General features: G+C 38.3%; 1 protein-coding gene across 7 annotated transcripts; it reads right to left on the bottom strand.

Moving 5' to 3' along the window:
- Nucleotides 1–857: 857 nt before the first annotated feature.
- On the bottom strand, nucleotides 858–27,417 carry LOC131771167 (uncharacterized). 7 transcript variants are annotated; one of them, XM_066161250.1, is made up of 10 exons: nucleotides 27,370–27,417; nucleotides 27,249–27,298; nucleotides 26,197–26,324; nucleotides 10,465–10,554; nucleotides 8,478–8,516; nucleotides 8,099–8,338; nucleotides 4,101–4,319; nucleotides 3,194–3,433; nucleotides 2,654–2,704; nucleotides 858–2,234 (listed from the first exon to the last, which is right to left on the bottom strand). In XM_066161250.1, exons 4-10 carry the CDS (start codon nucleotides 10,523–10,525, stop codon nucleotides 2,227–2,229), a joined length of 858 nt encoding a protein of 285 aa, XP_066017347.1. In that variant the 5' UTR covers nucleotides 10,526–10,554; nucleotides 26,197–26,324; nucleotides 27,249–27,298; nucleotides 27,370–27,417; the 3' UTR covers nucleotides 858–2,226. The 7 variants fall into 7 exon arrangements, with proteins under 7 accessions (XP_066017347.1, XP_058942931.1, XP_066017346.1 ...); XM_059086948.2 differs by lacking the exons at nucleotides 26,197–26,324; nucleotides 27,249–27,298; nucleotides 27,370–27,417 and adding exons at nucleotides 10,738–10,794; nucleotides 21,767–21,853; XM_066161249.1 differs by lacking the exons at nucleotides 26,197–26,324; nucleotides 27,249–27,298; nucleotides 27,370–27,417 and adding exons at nucleotides 10,706–10,794; nucleotides 15,676–15,934.
- Nucleotides 27,418–27,546: the final 129 nt, after the last annotated feature.

Raw genomic sequence — 27,546 nt, 5'->3', positions numbered from 1 at the left:
CACCAAGATTTCAGGGTCGAGTTTTCAAAAAATTAAACTTTTTTTTTTTTTTTAAATAAAAATTGGTGGTACAATTAATATTCTCGCAAATGAGAGTTTCTTGTATGCATTGTGGTACGATTAAGATAACTTTTGTTCTTTAATCTTTGATCTTACTGATCCCTTCGAAACTGAACAACAAAAGCCAGAGTCAGCACAGACGGAACTTTGAACAGTCGCAACGGGAATTGAAGTCTCAGGTTCAGAGATGTTGTAACGTTACAATAAATTTTCAAATCAGACTTAACACTTGACGATGATTTTCAAAATAGAATCACCTTTAATTTTAAAAATCTATTCTAACGAATTACATCACACGGTTACCAAGGGAGCCAAAAAGTCAATAATAACCCTGTTGGTAAAAAAAGTTCTCGTTAAGAACGATTACTCGACGATTAGAGCGTATGATGTTGTCTAATCCCTTAATTATAAAGGAAGGGGACAACAGACATATCTTGGAAAGTTTTCTTTTTCCTGATGTGACCCATAGTTAGTGACCACTCACGTCACAGGGTTATAACAAACCTTGTTTTGTCGCTTCACGTCTCACAGATTTCCTCTTGAAAGTTTCAGACTCGAGAAGTCAGAAAAAAAAGGAGTCTTCTTGGAAACGCAGAAACGAAAACTCCTCAGAGACAAAAATTAATTTTTCGACGGAAGGAAGTTAATTTACTTACTGCGTGGCCTATTTGGTACGTTATAACTGAACATCACGGGGTTGCATTTTTTTATCTGCTATTACTAGTTAGACAAAATTTCCACAAATTCCTGTTGCCCCAAGGAATTAATAATTCTCACAATAATTAATTATGTAAAACTCGAGTATTAGAACCTTTATTTAAGTTATAATAACAGTATATTCCAACCACTTGCGCTACTTTGCAGCAGTTTTACCTATATTGTTTCAAAGTCTAGACGACAGTACATGTTAGTATTGATGCATGTCTTTTCTAGACACCCAGTCAGTCACCTTTAAGTTATGTAACGTATTAATAAGTTTAAGCGTTCTAAATTGAAGAGTTGAAAAACGTTTGTTCATCAACATTTTGTCCACATAACAGATGAAAGTGCTTCAGTTTTTCCTTCTCTCTGTGTATTTCGCGCCTAATAATGCATAGCAGTGAGATGTATAGAAGTGAATAATTTAAAAACAAAAAGTAACAGTTAACGCTTTTATCAGTGAAGCTCCAAACACTTCAAAGGTACTTCATTGATGCCTCCGTACACGGGACCGACATCTGGGGATGCTTACTCATTTTGGTCGGATACTAACGCGGAGATACTTCGATCCCAAAGAAACTAAGTAAACTCGTATGATTTCTCCCTCAAAGGGAACATCTATCGACGGGATAGATAGATTGCCTGAAGGAGGTCATCAGGTTACTAAAACGGCTAAAACGGCTTACTGTTACCTAAGATATGCGAAGATTTTACATTAATCAGCTTTCGTAAAATTGAAATCACACCCTTTTGAGCGAAGGGTGCTTTATGCACCAAAGACTATTTCTTTAAGTGGGGTAAAGTGCACGCCACACCCCAAGGAATATTTCTCTCCATTTGAAGCCTCAGTTTTACTTTCTTTGATTCATCCTTGTGACAACTATCACAGAGACACTTTTTAGTTAATTTGGTTACGTAAAAAGACTAATCACGTATAATTCGTTCGTCTACTCAATCATGAAAACGATGATATGATCATGACTCCTAAATTATACACTACAATGCAAAAATGAGAATATCTGTCTAATGAGCCCGTAAACGCTCACTGTTTTCCAAAGAGTTTGATCCTTTTTTTAAACTAACTTGTTGCCACTCTAAAAATTTCTTTCCTATCCTTATAGCTAGTGATTGCCTTTTCTTTCGATATCCCGGCATAAGACCAAGCTTAATTTATTTCTAACTGAGAAAAATCGTTTCCATTTTTTCTCCATATCAGCCTACGCTCTTAGTAAATAAACCAGGTGTCACACCAGAGACATAGTCGTTAAAGTTGATTATATGAATGTTTTGGAATATCAGGAAATCTTGCTTTGCTTATTTGGGTGCCAATATCGGGTAGAGGCGTACGTATGATACCATATGAAAAAAGTGTCATGAAATAATGAATTTGGCTTCGCTGCAGGGTCCTTAATTGATAGTATTGCACTTGCCCTTGATCGAGTCAATGCAATATGTATGATGCTGGCACTATGCATCTGAAATTAAAACAAACAAACCTTGGAATTAGAAGAAATTTCATCGGCTTTGAATTTTTGAAGGGACTGCTTATTGTTTGTCTCCTGAGGAGGGGTGAGATGAGGGTAGTTGACGATGTTAATTAACAATTAATCTTGTATGGTCCCCCCCCCTTTATACTCCGTTAGTGACGACAGATCCCAATGAAATTCACGTGATCCCCCCAAAATCCTAAACCTCCTCCCCTATCCCCCCTGAGTGACCATGGTGATTCAGCAGGGTCTAAGTAAGTAGTCTGTTAAACCCATTCCCTACTCATCAGCCAGCTGCATTTCGAGCAATAACGAACATTTTCTAAGGTAAAATTTTCCCAAAAACCAAAACATTGTGTTTTCCGCCTTAATTTTACCGTAAATTTCCTTGTTGTCGCAAGCCTCACCTCTGGTATTCCTGCTTTCAAGATGACTCACTTTATTTCCCCAGACATTTGCTAAAAGAGAACAAATTTTAAGAAACCGAGTTTATCTCTTTGCGATTTAGAGCATACAGTGCGTCACTCCAATCCGAGTATGAATAGGTACCATTACACCGTTGAGGAATTTTTAATGAATGCATTACTAGTGAGGGACCTTTATCGTCTGGAGTGGGGGGGGGGGGATTTTTGGGGGTAGGGGTCGCATGGTTTTCAGGGAGAATGGAGGAGGATCAGTCGTCGCTAGTATAGTAAAAGGGGAATTATGGAAAATAAGTGACTGCCAATAAACTGCCAAAGAGCGGGGACGAGGGGAGGTGGGAAGGAACATTAGAATATTAAAGAGCCAACACAACAGAACTTATTTTGACGGGTCCTTTATCTGCAAGGCATGGCGTCCCATCTGACAGCAGACGTAGCGCAAATGTTTCAGAGATTGGTGGGTAAGCTTTAAAAGTAGAGCAATTCAGCATTCGTACGCAGACAATAGTAGACACACAAACTTACCCAAGGTCGATATACAGATCTTTGTCTCACATGAGCATCTTCCCCCAGCAGACGATTCATTAATATTTTCCAATGTTTCATCTGGGCCGCACTCTTGTTTATTTTGTTTCTTCTTACATAACCTTGTACATCGCGTTTTGCCGTTCTTCTTGCAGCGGCACTTGAGCTTGCAGTCTTTCGTAATGAAAACGCGACCGCGCCTAAATCGTCGACCATCGACGTAACAGAACGATTTGGGAACTGAAAGAAAGCATATTTTTATTCATGGATAGTCAGGTTTCTTTTCTAAGATAACTGCCGGGCTCACCATAAGGACGCTATAAACTTATCGATATTCAAGTATACTACAGTTGACGTACACGGATTAAACAAATATAAAACTAAACTATATGACGACTCAGGCAACCTGATGACAACAAAAACAAACGCTAAACCACTGAGCCTAAAAGATGTGGAGTTAGGACCAGTTCATATCATTTAAATGTTTTCTTTTACTAAACACATTAGTCTCACAGTCTATTTGTACTTGATACCAGCGAAGCGTCAGGGTAACTTGGCGAAATTCTGGGAAGCGAGGAGGGGTGACGTGTTTTGACCAAGCATGCCATGAGGGGAGGGATGGTAGATTTTATTGCTCCCCTGTTTCAGTTAAAAAATGACCGACTTTTAGATGCCTGTCAATAATCAACATTTTCAATGACGGTTCAATAGTCACAATTCCAAATTTCTGGTATACTTGCTCTATCTTTAAGAACCCTTAGTTTTTATCATGACTGCTTTTTATAACCTGAGATGTACAAGCATACTGTAAGAATAGCGGCATTATGTTTTCTCACCACCCGCTCTAGGGGCCACATGTAAACCATTGGACTGTAGAAACCCCCCCTAGCATATAAAATAGAGTCACCTGGGACACATTCCTGTATGGCGCACGAACAGTTATTTTCAAGTTGTATTTCACCGTTCCTTTTGGGCCGTGTTCCCTTGGGACAGATATTTTTCGAGCACGTCGGCGCACATGATATTTGACCGTTTTCATTACATCTGCATGTCTTGGAGCAGTTATTCAAGCTAAATGTCTCTCCAACTTTGTATTTTTCTCCATTTTCCTTTCTGAAACACAGAACTGGAAATAGAAAATATGATTATGACATATCACGTGATGCACGCTATAGATCAAACAAACGCTCTGTGGATTTCCTGTGTGCTTCATTATTATATTACCCTCATTTTGCGCCAAAGAATTAATTGATTAATAAAGGTTATTAGCAAAACTCGAACTGAAAGATATCTTTTTTGCGCCAACTTGCATAAAGATATGAAAAGTGATAAATGGCAACATCTGGCAGTCAAAACTGCAACAATTCTCGGACGTGATTGATTCTCACCGGTTCGATTTGAGGACAAATCATGCTCGTAATTAACAAATCGGCTCTAGCCTCGCGGTCGTCCGATTTTGTTAATCACTCGTATGATTATAGACCGAGTTGGACTCTACTCAATCATGATTCCATTACTAGCCACGCCTAACCTCAAAATCTCAAGGATTAAGCTCTCTCCCTAAGTTTTCTTCGGCGGCTTTAAATGGAAAGTCGCTGTGTCTTTAACGGCCATTCAGAACAAATACAAGGCTTAGGCGTATGAAAACATGATTGATGATGGCTGGATTAACCATTTTAGTTTTCCTCACGACGGGAAGGAGGTAAAAAAAACAACCCACTGACAAAACATAAAGTTACTTTATCAAGAAAACAGAATAAGTTTCATTATTTCCTCTACGAAACGAAAAACGCTTTTTGGGCATTTTTTTTATTTAACAGCGATCGCGCCTTTCGAGGGTACGGAAACCAACGTTTAGACACGGAAGTATATTGGATTTATCAAAACACTGTCCGCTTCTTTCGATGCCAATGTAGTTGCGTAAAGCACATTGGCTTCAGTCTTGACAAGATAAGCAGCAACAGGCGTGCATCCATGTTTTTTTTTAAATAGATCTTATTCTCAAAACTGTTGTGTCATTACCAAGGCCAAGCAAACTAAATGTATTTACCGCTCGAGTTTGAAATCCTTTGGCGCCATGTCTGATCTATGATTTGAATCATTGCGTAGCTTTTTGGAGCCTGCTGAATGCAGCTTGGTGTAAGGAATTTTAATAAAGCTAGCTAGTTTTTATCAGTTTGTGCGACGGAAGGCTTAATTATTATTATAATTTTTTTCCTTTTTTGTGAGAAATACGATAAAGATTCTGAAGTGCTTCGCCATTTGGTTTCGTGATAGAGAAATGTGGAGTCTTTCCTTCTACTCAACGAACAGTTTTAGAGACTCTTCTTAATTATTTCTCTTGTTTAAGAATATATAATTTTTCGTGTCAATTCTCTTTTAAATTGCGTAATAAAACTCAGTTTTGCGAGCGTGATCCAGAGGCCACAAAGGGTGTCACCGAAACGCCAGGTCATTATATCCAATTGATCCGCCAGTTAATCTTTTTATCTTTTAGTCGTGTTTACCATTTCACACGAATGCCCAAGGCGCATCAGGACGTTTTCTGTCAAGCTAAACTTTTTCTTAAAGGAATTGAAAAAAAAAAAAAAAAAAAAGAAAGAAAGAATTACAGAACACTAGGTGAGGAAAATAGACCGCAAATTTTTGTTCTACTCTACTGATCAAGCGCCATTAACACGGCCACATTCGCATTGCGAGACATAATGTTCTGGGTATCGCAACATTCTACGGTTCCCTCACAACTCCTATTATCAGACCACCACCCAACAATGAGCGCCATCGCGTGAAGTCCGAAACACACGCGCACCGTAATAGTACCTTCTGTAATCTCATTTCTTAAATCACTGTTAATCCTTTTTACGTTGTTTTTTCATGAGGGTCAAATCGTTGCGTGCGTCCAGCTACAGGAGTCGATCACGGGAAGGCACAAGAGAGAAAAACAAAATGCTCAAGAAAGTCACGAAAAAAATCAGTGGGTGAGGTTACAAGTTCAAAAAAGTTAAGCAATATTGCCAAAAAATTTTAAACTCTACTTTCCCACCACTCTCAAAAATGTTTATTCCAATAGTTAGAAACCTGTAGAGGACATCACAGAATTTCTCTCTTGCCTATTAAACGCTGAAATGAGGCTGCATATCATGAAATCGCCAGAGTCATGTTTCTGATTGTTTTTCAATGTCCTAATAATGATTTATGACCAAGTTAATTCCATGACCTATGGGAAATTACGCACATAAGATTGAGTAATGTGTTTTGCAGCAATAGACATCAGCTTAAATGTATTTGTTTCCGACAAATCTTAAACGTACTAATGTTGTACTGTAGACATAATCTGCCTTAACTGGCAATCATTCGTAAACTAGTTAATCAGTCGCCTGGGAGATTTGATGCCCTTGAAAAACAAGGGTTTTAAAAACAACATTATTTCATCGGTTGGCAAAACAAGAAATAGGTTGACGATTCCATAACAATAATCTCTCATCGATATTTCTCGGTGTAACGCTAACTCGAGACACAAAATTTCTCTCCCTGCCCTTTGGTTTTGGGAATTAACCTCAGATCTATCCCAGATGATGATTTTTGTCCAATTACTATCGAGAAATATAATCTCATGTGATCTGAATTGACTCATATCAAAACAAAATTTTTTAGAATGGAGAGATGGAAACTTCTGCTCGGAAGGAAGAGCGATGTTTATTGTTTTTGCTCGATTGTGGCACAAAGAAAAACACTGAGTCGATCAGGTGCAATCATACCTCAGACCTTTGGATTGCGCGGTGGGATGCCTTGAGGTTAAAGTCTTCGTGGGGAACCAGAACTTTTGTTTGTCTCTCACTCCTCTTGGTGCGAGGAAACGAATAAAATCTTTCGATTAAGTAAATGCCCGAAACAGTTTAACCTTAAACTCGTTGTAGTTTTCGGTTGTCTGTGGCTTTACGCAGGATTTTTCTGACAGGTCATAATTAACCTGGTTGCGGTGTTACAATAAATGCACTTATGTATCCGTGTTTGTTGGTTGTAATTATCAACGAAAGGAAAGGAATAAAACTTGGGCGGCCTTTTCCGCCTAAAAAATGTATCTCATATACAAGTTTTGGCCATACATAGATAAATGAACGAGAGAGAAAACATTACACCTAACCTAACTTATTGTTTTCATGTGATGCAATGCGTTGATTTTAAAACGTGCTCCCAAAAGGCTCTCGAAAATAATATTTCCTGCTTTCTAATTGGCGATAGAATTACCACACTCACTCGCTTTGCGGCTTCTTAAGTCAAGGACACTTTGAAGAGGATTAAACTGGAGATAAAATATCCGAAAAAAAACCGACTGCATTACTGTACGTATCTTCTGTCTCAAAGCCAGTAACTGTAGTTTTGTAACCTGGTTAAGACCCGGACTACTTAGCTCATAAGTGGATAAAAAGGGCGGTGTCCAAGTTTGGATTCTGCTAAGAGCTACTATGCCAGACTTTCGCTGAAACGTTATCACCTTTACGACAGTTTACTTTGTATCATATAGCGATAGCTCTTAGAGATTAAAAACTCATTTATGCCTCGCATAATGTGAGCTTGATAACAAAGAGTACCGCAGGACATTAAAAACACGCAAACAAAAAAAAATAAAAGGGAAGAGTTTTTGAACGAGTACAAGACTATCGCTAGCACATGTTATCATAAGTTGTGCAAGTAGATCAAAACAAACGTAAGCGTGAGAAAATGAAAAAAGTTGATTTCACGATGAATCATCGTCTCGAAAAACAACTTGCTTTGTACTCAGGAAGTGCATTAAAAGATTTCGCGTCGTGAAAAGCTGGTAACAGGATTGCCATTCCCGCGAGCTCTTGAAACCAACACTCACATGCATACGCAGGCGTCCGCCCGCTATGAAACTGGCGTTACCTTTTTCAAGGGCGCAGAATCTTCTCTTACAAGTACAACGGCCACCTCCTGAAACAGCTGGGTATTCTTCCTCTCTCAGGACACTTCCGGGGGGGCATTGAGTAGGTGCAGGAGTAGGGCAAATAGGCAGACAGCTTAAATCTCCATCTACCGTACAGTAGCACTGCGCAGAACAGTCGGCCGTGACAAACGTGGTGTCGGCTGGGTGGGTGTTCCCCTCGAAATCACAGCTTGCTTCATCTGATGATGAAAACAAAATTAGCAATATAATACTAAAAAAACCAACAACTTAATTTTTACCCAATGTTTAAATGGCGTCCCCTCAGAAAGGAGAAGAAGATAACTGAATACTCGTTAAAATGATAAATGTTTTGTTCACCTTTTGAGCTTGTTCGTTGTGATACACTCTTGGCTATCACTGCAAAGTGAAACATCAACAAATTGATTAGAAGTGGGTCATCTTTAACTGTGATTCCGAATAGTGAAGGTGTGTTTACAAATCTGCCCTACGCCTGGACCGAGATTGACGATTAAAATTTTAGCAACAATTGATATGATTGATTAAAACCACCTCTGTTTGGCCTGTTCAATACATTTGCAGAAGCCAAAACATGACTTAAATAAGATTAACGTCAATTCGGACATTTCATTTGCATCACCTTCAGCAGCGACTCAAGTTGTGTCAACAAAAAAAAAAAAAAAGAAGGAGATGACAGTGGCTTAGTTTGGCAGAATTTTCGAAAAGTCGTCACCCGAGAGATATTCATTCAGTTTAACTTAAAAATACATCAGCAGCTTATTTTTAGCTTTGATGAAAACAATCTGACAGAATAAATTCCTAGTGAGACTGACTTAGACATTCTTGCTTCAAAACTTGAAATTAACACATCAATTTTCATGCGCAGAGCCCACGCAAAACTGCAATCAAACGATTGACAATTAAGCATCACAACATGTACTGGGTTTTCCTGTCAAACGCCGGAAAGATGGAAAATGCCAACACAAAGTAAGAGGTAATGATAGTGAAGTATCTTGCAATGATTGGTACAGAATGTTTCTGTCTCGACTCATGAGGCAGCTAAACGAACTAAATGTTGAGGAATGTCACTTTCGCCAATATTTGTCAATCTTCAATATTCAGTTGTTTTCCAACGCGTACACCCGCACGAAAACAAAAAAGTTGCTTTTTTTTTTTTTAAAGATTTCAGTGATCAAGACGAACAACGTACTAAATGCACTAACGAAGTAGGGGCGTGAGCCTTTTAATGTCTCAGTTTAATGTCAAAATTGTTTGTGTTACTTCGAATTAGAAATACAAAGTACGATTCTCTCTAGCTTTATACCACGCCATTCCAAAGGCGCGAGTTATCAACCGGCTCCACCACGGGACCTGTGTGATATCGATTACTTTCTGGCTAAGCTGATTATAAGAGCTGAAGGATAGTGTCTCTGGGAAAAATTCCGTGCAGTGGTTGGAAACACGGCTATCTTCTTTACGTTTGTTTTTCAGGAGGAAGGGTCATGACACATACTGCGCACCTGAGTGGTAAAACACTCTTATTTTAATAACACAGGATAGCTTATAAAATCAGCAATCGGTGAATTTAAACAATTTCAGAGCCGGGGAGTCTTGTCTGTTGATTTTATCGTCCAGTCGTCGTCACAAAAATTAGGCTTTGCCTGGTCTATCTAAGAAAAAAAGGGGATAAACTCTTGGGGGCTCTTATGTCATTTCAGGAAAATTCGCCGCTGAAACTGCGCCTTAATGATAAAAACAATCTCCTCTGTGCGAATCTAGTTAATTCTTCAAAAGCACGATGTTTTTATAAGTCCTGCATACAAGAAAAAAAAAATCAACACTGTTTCTCGGTCTTTCAGTCCAGACAAAGGACGGCAGTGGTGACATTACGACATTGTCTTTTTTGGAATGTAAAATTGCATTATCTTCACAATGTTGTTTAGACGCTAGGAATCGTTGCAAATGAGCGTTTGGCGGTTCGTATAGCTCTCGTGGGATTTTTAGCATCACGAACCTTTCTTTGATAAACGAAAGATCCTCTTAGAAATCAAAGGTGATCAGATACCTGCCTTGTCTGCTCTTTTGTAAGTATGTACTTATCACTGTCTTGTGCACGTCATTATGTATGCGTCAAACAAATGTATAAAGACCACTAAGATTCCCTTGTTAGCTCCAACGAAGCTTAAACACTTACTGAAACATTTATCGCAATTTTTCGATTAGAAAACATTGCTGTTGCTCAACTGTCAAGAAATGCTCGAGATCATTTTAAGAGAGATGTTGCGCAAAGAAATAAACGAAGTGATTCCACTTCAATTAGAAGTCAATGAAATACGTTTAACCTCACCTGAACAAAGTCCTCCAAACGTTGTCAGGATCACAAGTACTTGAACAGAAAATGAACGCATGCTGCCGAAGAAGTCTTTGGATCTCCAACCTGTGTGGGAAAGTGAGAGCGAGTCTCAGTGGAATTTTAGTCTGCCAGATAGCCTCCAGTGAGTGCCATTTAAGTATTCGCGATGTACTACAAATGAAATTCCTTAAAGCTTTAGCATTCGTTCACCACACCAACTCGACGAGCCTCACACCTTTTTCGATTGTTTTCAATGCAATTACTGACCGCAATGTTCAGTTGTTGATCGTTTGAGGTTATCGGTATGGCTTCAGTCATCCGCTGCTGCAATGAAATTGGATGTACATTTAAGCCGTTTGTAACAATATAGCAAACAGATGTGCAAGCCCCAGATGCATCACGGGCAGGACCATATCTGGTGTTTTTGTAACCAGTTGGAGCTATAACATCTCAGTTTATTCAGTCCACTGAACTGCCGACATTCTTAAGACTACAACCATCACAAGCGTGTTAATCCATTAAGCACGCCAGTTGTATTTTTTTTCCAAGACAAAAACCTCCCTCAGCAGCTTCTCGGCTTCAGTTGCGTTCCAAACTATTCCGTGTCCTTAGCGTAAGTGCTTCGCGAAACGACTTCCCTAATTTTTAAAGGTCTGCCGGTCAACAACTTTTCAAATCCGTTTTAGGCATTAAGCAGAGACGACTTTTGCGATAATTTCCTACAAAACAGCCCACTAACAATACGCTCTATTCGTTTAAATCCGTTTAATTGTTGGGAATCTTACTATGACTTTGTTAGTGGTTTGCGGGATGATTTAAATTGAACGGAAATAATTAATCCAAGGAGTAGAAACTTCCAAGTATTATGTAAGCACTGCCGGCTGCAAAACAGGACCAATACAGCCCAGCAAGAAGAAAGTTCTCGTAAAACGCATTTCCAGTACAGATTCGCAAAGTCGAGTGGGAGGTTTGATCCAATGAACTTTTTTTCCTGTTTGCCTTTTACATAAAAGAGTGGTGGAATTTTCTCTTGGAATGCTATTCATTGCGTCTTGAATTCTTCAGCAGGCGGAAAAACTCACAACCACAAAGATGACATTCTTGAACGGATTTTCGAGTGCTTTATACCTAAAAAAGGGATTTGAGGATTTCGGTGGCGTTCTCTAGAGTATTTCATGTCGCCCATCCATACCACACGCCGAGTTCGGCTACTTAGTCCGAGAAGTGTTACTGCGTGTGTTTAAAGGATAAAGACTACTGTACAAACACTCATGTGGTTATAAGCCCATACAATTCTACATCTTTCGACGAATTAAATGCGTAGAATTTCGTCACGAACTGTGAAAACGACGTCCGATGCATGTTTTTGAATTTAGGAAAGATTTGTTCTTTGTACTCTCTGTACTGATTGCTTCGCTGTGTCCACCGTCCACTTTTCCGGGGATATCAAAAGTGTATGATAGCTAAAAAGTCTTTATAGAAATTTTCAGTTTGAATCTTATCGGACATATTTCCTCACTAGAATTCCATACCTTCGAATTAACTCAATGATTGTATCAATACAACCTCTTTGCCGCTTTCTCAGCCTGAAAACGACCCAGTTTGTAAAACGAGGTTTCGCTCAAAGTTAAATGGACTCAATGATTTTAGCTAAAAAGTTGCATTGTTTGGAATAACTCGGTACGTGTTAACTGGAACAGTTTGTCGAATATTTTCAAACTATGGGGATTATCCAGTAAAAAAATAAATAAATAAGGTAGCGTGGAAGACTGTTTTACAGAAATTCCGAAGCACCTAAATTGAAGAATGGGCTTAAGAAAATAAAAAAGAACAGTGATTTCTGGGGAAAAAATATCCTATTAAAAAAAAAAACAGCCGAGTTGTTTAGCATAGCAAGCGAGTTTGTGTGCTGATGTGTGGTCGACTGAAAATGTAGGCTTCCTTTCTCTCTTTTCCAATGCAGCTAAAGATTTAAATTATTAAATAAATAAGGATTTTTATCATAGTCCTCCAAGTCTGGTTCGCACTAATTGACAATTTCCGATCGCGATGTATCGACTGAAATTTTTTTCATAAATTAATTAATAATAGAATAAAAGAACAGTCTAGTAGTTTGGCTTTGTTTCTAAGACGATGTAAATTGGATCTTCTTATCGATGGTCTTGGCGTGGGAAATTGCGGATTCATCTGAGGACTAAATCAGAATTTGGCTATTGCGCAAACAGTCTTCTAGCAAATTTCCCACGACCGAAAAAACTGATTAGCGCGAAATCAGGAAACGTCATTTTCTTCAGTTTGATCGATGGTTGCATCATGTTTCGTTTTTGTTTACCACCGTTTTCAAATTTTAAATTCGAAATTTTTCGTCCTACGAGTTCCAGTATTAATCGTGTGTAACTAAACGTGTTAATTTGTCCTGACTTTGTCTTAAGTTCTAAAGGTAACCTCTTGCCTTTTTTTGTGGGACGCAACCTTCGGGGCAAATGATGACTGAAAACAGTACGTCTTCGTTGTCATCCCGTATCAGGACACGTTTTGGCTTTTTTCCCGCATTACTGATATTTCCGGAGATCCTGGAAACATATAATTATGCGGTCTACAGACTGATTTGAATGGAATGTGAGTAAATCCTTATAGAGGCGAGTTAACTTTCTTGTGAATTGAAAACAAAAAGGATAGCGGTAGACCGCAGACAAGAGCGAGCGACATAAATCTTATAGGTTTCGAATCCCGCCATCTTTTTGCAAAGAACAGAGACAATTTACGAAAAAAAAAACTCCCCAGATACGTTATCTATTCCTTTCTTATCATTGGTTAAAATAAATACAAAGTTACTTTCTCTGTTTTCGTTGATTTTTGCTTATGCTGACATTGAATTCCATCCAGTTTTCTTCTCAACAAAGGAGTGCGCAATATCCGGTCAAAGGAAAATACCTTCCAAGTACCTTAACCTTGGAAGGACTTTCCAGGGCTTGAAATTGTTCATTCTGTGGCAAAACAATGTCATAATCCTTCAATCTTCTTTAGATTCAAAGAGAGCACAGAAAGCGTAACTATTTAAGACAGAAATTAGGTGACGACTCCACAGGAGTTGACTCGTTAAACACATTCCTCTAACCAAGAGCACTCGCCTCTTCTAAGAGTACTTCCTGAAGGACAAACTATAAAAATGGCCTGCCTTTATTTCGGATTTATTTCCTTTATGATGTGAACAGAGCAGTGAGAGCTAAATAAAATTCACTACCTCACACGTTGATCAAAAACAACTCATTCTGCAGTCTAAAAAAGCGACCTTGAGCAAGAAACATCAACTGACAGAGACCTTGGAAATGACTGGGTCATGTTTGTGGCACATCCTTGTCTACGATCGAATCTTTCATTACAAAGATAACGACTCCGATCGGCGCCAAAAAATATTTGAGTCAAACTATTCCCCTGTCATCAGGAGGGAGTCACAGCGTTCGTGCCTCCACAGTCAACGAACGTATTTCAACATTCGATATCTAGCGTGTTGAGTCCGTTAATTTGCGCTTTCGTGCAAAACACACAAAAAAAGCACACATTTACGAAAGCTTTACTAGCTATTTAACCAGCTCTAAATTCGATAGTAACATTCGTGCATTAGACACAAGAAGGCCTTCCTATTGCATTAAAGGGAGCTGTGAATAATTGAAAAAGTTCAGCAATCTGATTGCTTTCTCGAAGTGTATGTAAGGTACACCAAAGATAAGAAGACATTTATCAACAATTAACTTCAACATGCTGTAAACTCGATTACTGCGATATGGCTTCCAAAAGCTAGGTAACCTAAAATGCAAAAATGTTTAACATGAAATGACATATTTTTAAATGTCTCACTTCTTTTGATCGATGTGTCTAAATGATAGTAATTCTTGCAAATCTTTACATAATTAAATTGGAGCATTAAGTCAGATATATTACTCATCAAATTTTTCATTGATTAAAACATTTGTTCACGGTAACTCAGTGAATCTAATCGTTAGGTATTTGTTGTTACGTAAGTGATTGTCTTAACTTTTTACACGCTTTGTCTACAGACCTTATTAGTTATGTAATGAATTAACTAGGAGGATACTAACAACCCTTCAATCGACAAGGAATTCTGCCCTAGACTCAGGGTTCGTTGATCTCAAATCTCAAATCTTACCGCGGACGCGACGGCTGTAAATTAAACGTGAGGCTCATTAAAAAATAATAATGACAAAAAAAGAAAAAAAACAGCTTAGAAAAAAACAAATGCGCTGCAAGCTACAACATTAGCTTTAGCCGGTTCCCCACTGCGAATATGAGTTGTATTGATGCGTGCCAAGACAGATTTGCGGAAATTCTACAACTTGCAGGAATTGTCCTCGTGTCTTGGGCCGGAAGGCTCAGAAGTTTCACGCTTTTGACTTGCGCTCATTTCATTTTCATTCTGCCTGGTTCCCTCAAAGCTAAACAATTCTTGATTACTAACTAAGCCTTTTTAAAGATATTTTCTAAAATAGGTTGCACGGGTAAACTGCACAAACGGTCTTACGTAAGCTATATTACAGCCCATGGAAGTTTCCTGTTTACCCTTTTGAAGAGAGCATTGGAGCAGTAAGGGGCAACAGTTTTCATAACAATGGGAAATAAACGTCTAACACTTCTAGAACCCAACGTCTGCAATACCCAACTTTTCGTTATGTCCCTTGTATGATGATCAACAACTGTTTGGTTAAGATTTCTTCCAATTTCAAAACCCAATGACAATTTGAGGTCATTTAGAAGAGCCCTTTATCATGGAAGTTTAACTAACTTGGAAGAAACATTACACTTGTTTATACACGTAAAACAATCAAGTTCAAAATATGTACGTGACTTATGGATTACGTTGTCTTCAAAAGACTAAGGTGTAAAAGCATTAGTTTTCTTTAGGATTATTGCAAGACAATTACAACTGAGAAAATTCCGTCTTTATCGATGGATAATTTCCTAACGTTTCTTATTATCCGTTAAGTAAAACAAGTGTGGTTAACAGCTTTAAGTGCTTCATATTAAAGATTCGACAAAGACATTTGTTCATCAGACGTTCGCAGCGAATGCTAAACGCCATGCACTTAAAAAAGCAAAAGTTTGATCAAGTTCTGAACCAGAGATTTAAGAGCGAAAGAATCGCGAAAAATTTCGGTAATAGTCAACTAACCCATACCACTACCTTACCTTGAATATGATACTCGGAGCTGTGCTTTGGGGTGCAGAACGTGAGAGCTGTGGTCTAACTGCTTCGTTAAATAAACAAACCTAACCATATATCTTTTTCGTGATCTAAATTCCCAGGGAAAAGGATATCAGATTACCCGAGGTGCTCGTGTGAAGTAATACATTCAATCAACAGCTGATGAAGACGCGGCTAAAGAAAATGCGATTTACGGCTGAATTTCACCACTGATAAAACTCAATTAGCAGCTCAGATTGTTCATTTTGTCATTGATGGAAACGGTATTCAGTGGAAAGGCGCTTCATTCAAACAGCAGCACCTTAGGAGAATCGTGTAAAAATATGAGAATTGGGAAAGGTTACGAATGGATCGTCTCCTCATTTCCTGTTAAAGGATGTGCAGCTTTTCGTCAACCCCATCTCAGTGCTATGACAACTTAAACATTTTTCATCGAATGCATTGACCACGCGCGGGATGTCAACAGCGAAAAAGGAAGGATCCTCACCAGGTGTACACGCCTCTCTCTTGACCTGACACGCGGGGTTGGAGGCGGGGGGAGATTCCTTCAAATGAATTGTGTCTACTCCGGGATTCAAGCGGTAACTCGGCTTTTATACACAACTTATGACGCAAAATGAATCCCCCTTTTATTTGATTTATAGAATAAGAGCACTGCACATACCTTTCACTATGATGTATGTCTTGGTAAAGAAAAAGAAAATACCTGAGTCACTTCAACTGACGTTTCTCTTTATAAGCTTCGACAAAGACACATGTCAGTCTTAATACCATTTCAAACATCCACTGATAGTTTTACCCTTTTCGGTACCACACTGCATCCAACGCCTGCCCTTTTGTAGAGATTAAGACGGATGAAATGACTCTCTTTTGAGCCAAGCAATCACCGTATCACCATTATCATAGCTACCCCCTGAGACTTAGCATTACAACGTAAACACATATTTGGATTATACCCTCTTGTTTTAAGAGTGACTGACTCTAATCCAAATTCCTGAAACATGAATAAGGAAATAGATATTCTTTGCGATACTCAGTTGTTTTCAGCCCTGACACAGTCCAGTGTAAAAGGTACGAATTGAGTTTTTCTATTATCAAGTGTTGCTGTACAACGTTATAGCTGAAGGTTGTTTGTTTGTCTTGTTTAGTTTTTTGCATTTTTGTGAATCGGTGCGTTGACTGCTCCTCTTGTTGCACCATCAAAGTACGTAAATTTGGTTCATGAAGAGATTGCTTTTCTTTCTCTATGAATTTTTTCATAGTATTGGCCATTAGAAGCTATCAACAAACCATTGATTTACGAATTCTTTGAAGCTTTGATGCTCAACTTTCTCGGATGTCAAGTTGACGATCTAAATGAGCTTTTGGGGGTTTTATTTCTCCGTCAATACTGTGCAGTTTCCGTCAACTTCAACTTAGGAAAAGGATAAGAAGTTTACACTTCAAATGGATACTTCATCAGCTGTACATCAATGATTGAAAACACGTTCACACAAAGTAAAAAAGATACCGGTAATTACTGTCATTATGATCAGAACATCCCGTGCCCGTGGTGAATGACCTTTCACACTGAAGAAAGGAAGCCCTCATCACTCAATTGCGTTTCTTTGCGTACGCGTACGTGAAGAAATGATCAAACTTTATTTACGCCTAGAGGGATTAAGATGCTACCCTTCTGTGCAGCGCTTGTGGAAGGTGACGACACGACTTGATTCACGGAAGAACGAATACTTGGTGGTTTGGCAGAAAAAGTGAGTTTCACGCTCCAAGTGGTTAAATGTGGTCTTTGTCGGTGCAGTTCAAACGTCTTCGGTTGATTGTTGCTTTGATTATAAACCACTTTTGAAATCGAACTGGACAAATACTAACAATTGCTAACAATTCTGCTGCCTTTTGGCTTTATTTGCTATTCGGTATGATTTTGGTTTGTTTCTGTCCCCAAACGCACTGATTAACATCTCCAGACAAAAACAAAAGCCCCTGACTAAAACAAAAATAACAAAAAAAAACATACTGGTTTCCCGAGAGTCCCTATCGACGCATGCTCAATGGTTCAGCTTTTGCCACGCGTGATTCGGAGCGTTACATTCACCTACAACAACGTCTCAATTTCTATCACTTTCTTTGTTGTTTTTTCCTTTTTTTTGTTAAATTGTTCTGTTTACAAAAAGATTTATACAAGTGCAGATTTTTATGTTATACTAGATGATATTTTTATATTCAATCTGCAAATGACTTCTTTCGAAATTACATTCCCTCATCTAGACGGGAGGGACTTGGGAGAAATAGGGAAAAATTTGCATTTTTAGGTTGAAAGTGCCGTCAGATACTTTGCATTTTAAGGTTGAACGTGCCGTCAGATAATTTGCACCCGATGCTAAAGAAACCTTACGCACAAGCACTATACAATAGACTTATGAAATGTCGTGTTCTTTCCCAATTTTAAAAGTGTTTCATTCACCTGCTGTCAGAACGGAAATCGCCGAGAGATCTTTTTATTGCCATGCATATATTGTTTTTAGTGATCTTTTTAGATGATGTGTGAACATTAGCTTTAAGTAACTTTTATAACGTTAATTTAATGTAACTTTGGCCTCTGGCTTCTTATTGACAGCAAGTTGCTTTCAAGCTCCTGAAAGGACCAGAGCCTTAAAAAAAAATTTATTGACTTCTTGCACACTAGAGCTAACAGTAAGACGGAAGGAATTCATAAGTTGACAACAGATGGGGGAAGAGAAAATACCATTTGCCCAGAGACATGGTTAAATGGATAACAAATCGTGTCAAATCAACAATAATCCCTGGCTGATATTTTCTCTCATCTAATCACCTTTCTGCACGACAATGCGTTGATATTCAGGGTAAGGAGAAATTCTGGGAGTGAAAGGGCTGATGGAGAAGGCTTACATTAGAATTTGAAGCTTTAATCCGAGGCTTAAAGCACAGAAGTACAACGCGGAATTTGCATGACAACAAGATCTGAGTTTTGATAACTTAATGTTTCCATGAGGGAACATGCAATGGCGAAATAGATTTTTACATAAATTTTTCACAAGTGGTTCAGATCGCCGTCTTTGGTCTTCAGATAGGCATAGCTAGCTTTCTCGTTAGCTGATTGGACACTCGACGAAACGTTTGGCGTCTGAATAGTTAGCGAACACAGCATTTGGAAAGCCTCAGGCGTCGTTTCCAACACCTGCCTAGCCATGAAACTACTGTGCGCGCGAAACATATTATAAGATAGATAAATGCCAGCCTCGAGCCGACTTTACACTGGTTGATTAGATTCGCGAATATACTGAAGGAAAAGATACGGTTTTTCCTAATTTTGGTTACCAGTAATTTGAATGAAGTGTCGCTTCTCCAATCGTCGGCGTTTGAGCTAGCCTTCCCCTACAAAATAACATGACGCGGAATCATGGACACGGCCATTTTTATTACAATGCAACCACCGAGAACCGTTGGATACTTAACTATATCTTTTTTTCATTTGTGGTACTATGTCTTTTTACATTAAGGGAAGAGTATTTTTGCCGTACCGCAGCCAGTACAATCTCGGCAAACAGTTTTCAAACTGAAGGAAAAATTCCGATATTTGTGGATGAAACGTAACTTTTTACTGTTAAAGTTTCTCAGCGTCTTCGTCGCCATTTCTTCCTTACTTGTAACAACTTACAGCTCAATTGAAGGAGTTTGAAAATTGACCAACAATGTGTAAGAGTGTTTTTCACTCTTCGCCTCTGAGTAGTTTAATTATGAAGAATTTTCCTAAAAATTTGTGATGTTGATCAGAGAGTCTTAGTTTTAAGCCCAGATGCGGAAAAATCCCTCGCAAAAGGTTGTTGATCGAGAGTGTTATAAGAGAAATTCCATGATAATATTATTTGAAACACTGTTGGTGTACTGAGTTCGCAAGTTTCCACATTTTTTAATAAATTAGAGAGAAAAACAACCCGTCAATGATCGAGTTTTGTTTTCCTAAATAATTGTAAATGAATATAAAACATGTTCTTGTCGTTATTGTTCCCTAATTAACTATTAATGGCCACCATAGGGTGAAAATGCGGATTTCCTAAATGCCGCTCTGGCAAAGCCCACCAGCCGGCTGATAATCGGTCGGTTCAAAGTGAAAGCTATATTTGATCCGCTCCGCATCCTTTGTATTTCCATTGATGATAGGGGGTAAATCGCTTTCTAAGTACGAATTAAGAGTCAAAAGCAAACTCCCATCATACTTCCACCTTTGACAAGTTGGCACGCCAGTCACTCTAGCCGACAGAATAGCTCTTAATTCGATAATTTTTCTAATTTCAAGGAATTAAGCGATCTATCCGGACAGTTCTCATTAATAACGGAATGGAACTATTGGAATACACCCCAAGTCTTTAATCCTGCCGATGATAATTCATATAAAGGAAAAAAATGAAAGAGACACTTTGCAAAACCCAAGAGGCACTCATCGATTTAATATTGGTGTGTCTAAAAAGATCCGAAATGTTTTTAGAAAAAGATGAAGTTCTCAGCAGCCTGTTGCGTAGCACCGCAGGCTCAAGCTCATCCGTAATGGAGAGAGCTGTTTGGCGTCATTTCAAAAAGGCACAAAGATTAACAATAAGTTGAAAAAGTTTTTTGTACCACTAGAAAAAACCATTGAATAATCTTGGAGTGCAGCACTCGACGGACATCAGAAGCCGGCTACAGAAAGCAACAGTTATGGTAGATTGCAATACAGCCAATTCATTAAATCTGCGGCTATCGCCTGTAATGAAAAACACTTAAGTAAATTCGATTGTTGATGCTTTAAGTGAAAAAGGGTGGAAGGATTGTTAGAATTTATATCTAATTTTAAGTAGATATCAAGTTACTTTGATTCGCAAGAGAAAAACAAAATTACCAAAATTCTTTTCAATTGCGGGCCCTGTAACACGAGAACTAATCATACACAAATAATCATTATTTGTTTTTGTTTGTTTTGAGTATCCATGACCACAAAGAGTTTCACCGGAATATTTCCGAAAAAAGAATACAGACAAACAGATATCAACATTAACCAACAGACAGTAACAACATCATTCCCTACAACAAAACTAAATTGTTGGAATAACGACCTTGACCGCATGGCAACATATTATTACGATTGGATCATTTCTTCCGAAGATAACCCAATGGCTGAAATTCACTAATACCAATTTATGGAAATTATTTGGAAGAAAGATTTTATCTAACGTTTGTCACAAAGTATAGAATGCATCGGGGTCATGAATGCTCCTTGTTCATTTAGATGTCAAACACCCTTAATTTAATTTCATCAGCTTAGCTTTTGTGCAATTGAGAAGCTGGGAAAACAGTTATAAAATGCTCAAAATACTAAGTAATGTAATTGAAAATCGATTGAGGCAATCACATATAGCAGTGTTGAAAACCGCTTGAGGGGTTACTTTCGCGCTTTTATTAATCTGGAACTTTCTACGAGCAGTGATCAACTTTTCGACAATTCTTATTTCGTGATAAGTTGCAAAAAATGTTGACCTTGACAAATTACTTTTGCCCACTTGGAATTTATCATCGCAAATGCTTCGGTAATCTAATCTGGGCTTGCTTTTCGATTTGCCAACACAGTTTAGTGGCTAGAATCAACAGATTACCCCCTCAGTAAAATCATATCGTCAATTCCTTGCCGGTAATTGATCAAAAGAGAGATGTGTTTGCAGGGCTGTCACAGTTAAAATAAAGTTAATCTTTGTTGGCGCGCTTATAGGTTCATCGGTTGTGCAGTTTTTGGGGAGCAAAATGCCGTTAGTGTCATTTGATTTATCTCAGCCAATTCCAGCTCATGAGCACGTCCATCTAATTAATCTTCGATTACCACTGTTGTCGAGAGAGCGTTGATAGAATGATGCGAATTGTCACAAAGCACAAAATTGTTAAACCGTCGGGCGGGAAAGGTTAGGAAGATAAGTAAATGGTATGAAATAGGTGAATATCATTTACGTTCACTAGAAAGTTCCTGTCTAAGCTGATATATATCGCTATTAAAATTTCTAGTACTGAATAAAAATCTCTCTAAATCATTACCTTTCTTAATCTCTTGCAGTCTCTCTTCCCCTGAGATGAACTCTAGCAGGCAATATTCTCAGTAATCAAGAAGAATCAAAGTATTAACGATATTGTCCGCCTGACAGTTGAAGCTCCAAGAGATTTATGAATTGTTCACCCGGTCTGGAAGATCTCTTTAATGGTAGGTTAGGTCGAGAAAAAATAAAGAGATTTTGACCTGGGTGGAGCTAAGATACTTTTTCAGGATTAAACCAGAAAATCGTCACTTACGAATTTAATTCTCCACAAAACGTCAGCTGGTGATTAGAGCAACACACACAGAGGTAGGCAAATCTTCTGGCTTACGTAGAGATTTAACCGATGGGCAGCTTTCTCAATCCGCTTATATCGGCAATTGATGAGTTCCTGCTTTGCGTATCGTGCTAAATGGTATGATGCCTAAATATTATTCTTGATTACCATCGTATAAGCAGGGGAACTGTAATTAGCTTAGTCTGTATTGAGTATTACGTGGTATTTTTACAAGCGGACTCGGAACTGTTTACCGACAAAGAACGTCGTACTTTTTGTGATGATCACGGATGTTGTTCGATTATAACGTTCAGGAACAGCCTGACTCGGGCACAACATGCAGTAACCTTTTTGAATGCTTGAAAAACGGATTAACTCGTAAAAAAACTTAGCATAAGTGAAAAGATGCCAAATTTCAATTTCTGATCGGACAAACTCTTTTCTGAAAACAACAAACAGAGGAAATCCTGGGAAATAATCCCATGTACAAACTGATGTTAGCAGCAATGCGATTGTTAATTTGCCTTAAGCTGATTCCGCATTTTCGCAATTGTTTGAACAGATAATCGTAATTTTCCAGAAACGGCCAAATTATCGATCAATGCGAAGTAAACTTTCCCTTCTTATTTGCTTAGATATTACTGCGTGCGCAACGATCAGAATCAAATCGGTTTTTTTTTGTCTGTTTTTATCATTGCTTGGTTCGAACGTTACTGGTGTTTTTCAAAGACTGAAGAAGAAATACTTATTTACGCCAAGTATTTACGCCACAGCGTCTGAGATTATTGGAAAAATATGTCAACTTCTTCCGGGTAAAGCGAAAGTTCTAGCATCAGAAACTGTCGACCACACCATATTTTGCGATCTGTCTTATTCTTGCGGCCAAGATCAGCGATAAGTCGAAGTTACTTGGCCTAAAGATTAAAAGCAATTAACATATTATCAGCTTAGCTTTATGTAAGGTTTTTAAATCCCTTTTTCGACTTTAAATATCAAACATTCCTTCCGTATAAAAGAAGTTTGTTTTAAATATCTGTTCTGAGAGAACTGTGAGCAGTGGAGAGAGGAATTTGATCATCGCACCCTGACCAGTCGCAAAAATTGGCAATGAGTACTGCATATAAACTCGATGAAATGCCGCTTTCGAGGGAACAATCAAACACAGGAAATACTTAAATTAAATAGTTTTTTTGTGTAACATTTAGAGGTTAACGTGTATCTTGAGCCACTCCCTCCTAACAAGATGCTGAAAGCTCTATATTTTCGCTCCTCCTTTGTCCACAGATAAATTACCACCACCTCACTCGCCCGAAAAAGGCTTCTCACTATCCCTGTGCCACAATGATGTCCTATGTTACTGGTACGATCAACAAAAAAAAAATCGGGCAAGTGACCAAACATACATTTTCATAATTCTTTGTGCGATCGGTGGCGACATGTTTTCTGCCTATTTATTTTTAAGTGTTGTTGCCGATAAAGATACAATTTTAACAATATTATTATAAGCACATTTTCTCTCATATTTGAGATCCGTGACTTTCACTATAACAAGTCCAACAATTACAACAAAACAAACAAACAAAATACAAACCAAAATTTATCCTCTTAAAAAACGTGTGAGACCTCCCCGTGCAGACCCAACCTATGATCAACAAAATACTCAGAGCATGAGATGGTGGCGCCGCAAGGCCTAAGTGGATAAATTAACTTAATTCAAAATCTCTGAAGGATCCTGAGGTCATGAGAAAGAAATCGGGATATTCGTGAAACAGTCAAGGGCGATCTCGTTCTCGCATCGCGGTTTATGTTTACGACTTCGTTGTAAATCCCAATATTTTTTTTTAAAAGATCGAGTACGCAGCGTGGGAAATTACACAAGTGTTGGTAAACTTTTCAGTTTAGTGACGGAATAGGCGAGCTCTATGCAAACCCTCCGGTGTAATACTAGCCCGTCTAATTAAGTTAGAATCTTCGTTGAAGTTAGGCTGTTAATTAGGAAGACCTGCCTTTAATTTTGCCGACCTTACCGCCGGCGGTTTTGTTTATGGAAGGCATCAAACCGGCATGCAAGTCATTATTAACTTAAATAACGACCTGAATAATAGAAAACATATAATTTAATTTTTTTAATTAAGCAAATTTAGGGCCGTCAAACTATTATCCACTTTACAAGACAGTCATGGAGACCTTGTAGATCTGATGTGTCCATTAAAAGTATTACTGGCATTTCAATAGTCATTTCGTTCGGAAGAAAACGAGATCACCGTCCCTTAAATTTACAGTCATAGAATTATGTAAGAAACAAGTTCGTCAGGTTGAAAATTCCTAAGAAACCAAAACAAATAAAATTCGAAAATTCACTTCCCTTCTCCATCGCCCCTGAAAACTTCCTTCCTGAACTCTTCATCTCTATTTACGAGCTTAGCAAAAGCTTTTGAAAAAAGGGAAATTATCTTAAATGACCAGTCTGTAAGGAACATAAGACGTCAAGTTGTGGCTTATTTTCCCTGCTCTGAATACTTTATTGTGTTAAGTCTGCATCGATGTTGTCTTAAAAGATACTTCAGTAGGTTGGTGATCATGGCCTTCCTTTCTGAGACAGAGGCTTCTTAATAATAAGGCTGGGGAGAAGCATTGTACCTTTGTCTAAATTTGTGATTTGGAATGATAATAATCGCTCAGGATGTGTGAGTTGACTGTGATGAAAACCAGCAGGTAAGAGTATTCTTGAGGGTATATTTTTCTAAATGGCAACATTTGAATGTGGAATAATTTCAACTTTGTTCATAAACATCAACTGTTCTAGATTTAAAGCTAACCGCTTTTAAGGCCATCATCAACGGCATCATCATCATCATAAAACAAGAACATGGGGTCTCGCTATACTCCCCGTTTAATATAAATGAGTACTTCTCGGGGCTCAATATAGGTCGAAAAAATGCCATTAACACTTTTTGGTGAAATTCATGAATCCTTTTATAGTATCAGATACATGTTAATTTCAGTTTTGTATTGAAAGTTCCCGACCCCATATTAAAAGAATTTTGCTATACATGAAAAAAAGGACGAAAGAAAGAAAGGAAGAATAACATATTTTTTTTTTGTTGTGCAAAACATAGCTTCGGAGTTTTTCACTTCGACGTGTATGTCTCCACATTAGATCTGTCTCACATCGAATATATAGGGCATGGAATGAAAGAAACGTGCATCTAGACATGTTTTGTAAGAAAAAAAACTCGTGATCTTCTTAAAAGGTGCGATTCTTTTTCCTATGAACGTGACCAATCTGCATCATTTCCAATTGACTTTCTTCTTTAAATCGCGGTAGTAACTCTCGGATGGAGAATGTTTGAAGTCTACCGGGTCAGCTTAGAAACGAGACGTAAATATCGTGATGGACCAAAAGCTATGATGTTTTGCACGCACACTCGTGATGCGATTAAAGACTAAATTATCACAAGCTAATATGTCTAAGCCCATCTAAAACATTATTACCGACTTTTTAGCAACCTAGAGGCGGGTTTTTCTGCAACGTTTTTTTATGAGTCACCAAAGAGAGTGTAAGCAGAACATAACTGGCTATTGGCAAAATGCCGCTTTCCTTTAACCGTTTGATGACTCTTGTAGAGACTCGTATGTCTATTGTGAAGATCTCAATTATATTCAAAATTGATTTAGAAAGTTCATTAGTACTAGTTCAGATTGTGGCCTAAAGAAAAATGCTTTTCCGTTTTTCGCTAGCGTAGGAGTTAAGAAAAAAAAATTCACTCCCTCGCGTCTGTTCCAATACAATACAATTTCGACAGTGCTGATCACAATACCATGGACAAAATTTTCGTATTTGAGCCTATTATATGGAAGAGTCGATCAACTGGACCTTTGTAACTCAGTAATAGAGAATTGGACCTAAAAGTCTCAAGTTTCGGCTGAGGTAATCATATCTGCTTTTCTCTAAGATCGATGAAGAGCAAAATCAGGGTTTTTATGTTCTTGTGTCGTTCTGCGTTGGCGTAGACTTTACGCAGACATAAACTGGTAGTTACTCTCAGACAGTGTACTGAGGATGACGTAAAAGGCAAGACATAAAAAAAAAAACAATAAATGGTTCTGAAATATGTTAAATTTTGTTCGGGCACAATGGCCCGATTAAAACATACCTGGTATAGATCCTGAGGAGGTCAGTCAATGGAGGGAACTATGAAGGAAGCACTTTGCAGAGGTGTAGTCGAGCTTGCGGACTTCCAACTCTAATGAAAAGAGGTGCTTTGTCCTGTTGTTTACCGTTCTGCAAGACCCGACGTTATTATTCAGGAGAGGTGCTATAATCAGGGGCGGGTAACATCATACTAGACGCCAATAAATAATTCTATTTACAGTGTATTTCAAGTTCAGATAATATGATTTCGATCTTCTCGTAAATTACCTCCTCGCCCCGGCCTGTCCGCACGTCTTGAGTCAATGTACTATTTTAACTTTCTTCTAACGTCACAGGTTAACCTAGTGACGTCTTAGCTTGATGGAATAATGAACAAGGTTTTTTCGTTTGCAGTTTTCGACAGTTTAGGGACGGATGTGCACAAACAAGATTTGTCGTTATCTCCGGTTTTTTTTCATTCTTGATCTCGATTTTCTGAGAACCTTATTATTACATGCTCCGGCTAACTAATTGCTTGAAATATGTTGTTTACGAGCTTTATTTAAAGTACCTTTGCATTGTTTTCTTATGTAATGATAATACCAAGAAGAAACAACAGCTTTTTACCGTACCGAACGTCAGAATGATCATGAGATAAAACGATCGGGGTTCTGAGCAATATCATCAGGAAACATGACGGCCTAAATACGAGCCAGTCCATAAACTCGATCTTGGCTGCCATCATCCGATGTTTTGCTCGATTAGATTAACAATACAGTCGGCGTAAAATTCCTATTTATGTTAAACAAAGAATTTGTTGTAAATGGCAATGAAGCCAGGTTGTCATTGCTGTTGTTTTTGTCGCCAGAGGGATCGAAAATGAAACAGGCCCACAAAACATCGAATTCGAGCTTACTTGCTCTTTAATCTAATACACGCGATTCCGACGAAAAACAATGTGCCAGATGAATTTCTTTTCTTACCTAATGAAAAGCTTGCCACGCTTTTATACTTTCAAATGAACTAACCTTAATTTAGGCTAAATACCACAAGGTATACAAATGTTTCATTTACCTCTGCAGATAAAGCTTTTACTTGCGTATGCCAATCTGTATGTTAGATGACTAGGAAGGAAGTAGATGTAAACACATTACGATTGCAGACAAATCTTTTTAGCCTTACAATTATATTTTACCTTGTTAGAGTTCTTCTGGTTCCACAACGGCGTCTTGTTTCCCTCACGTCATGTGTTAGTCCCATGCAAGATCGTGGTTTGCAGGCATCTCATGAGCGTTTTACACTAACACTTATGATAGTCAGGTTTAGCCGGTCGCCATGTTTGATTTTGGTATAAGCGTGAAAGTAGGAAGGG

The sequence above is a fragment of the Pocillopora verrucosa genome, chromosome 14 (genome assembly GCF_036669915.1).
Source record: "Pocillopora verrucosa isolate sample1 chromosome 14, ASM3666991v2, whole genome shotgun sequence".
NCBI lineage: Eukaryota > Metazoa > Cnidaria > Anthozoa > Scleractinia > Pocilloporidae > Pocillopora > Pocillopora verrucosa.
This window is presented reverse-complemented; position numbering and strand designations above follow the sequence as displayed.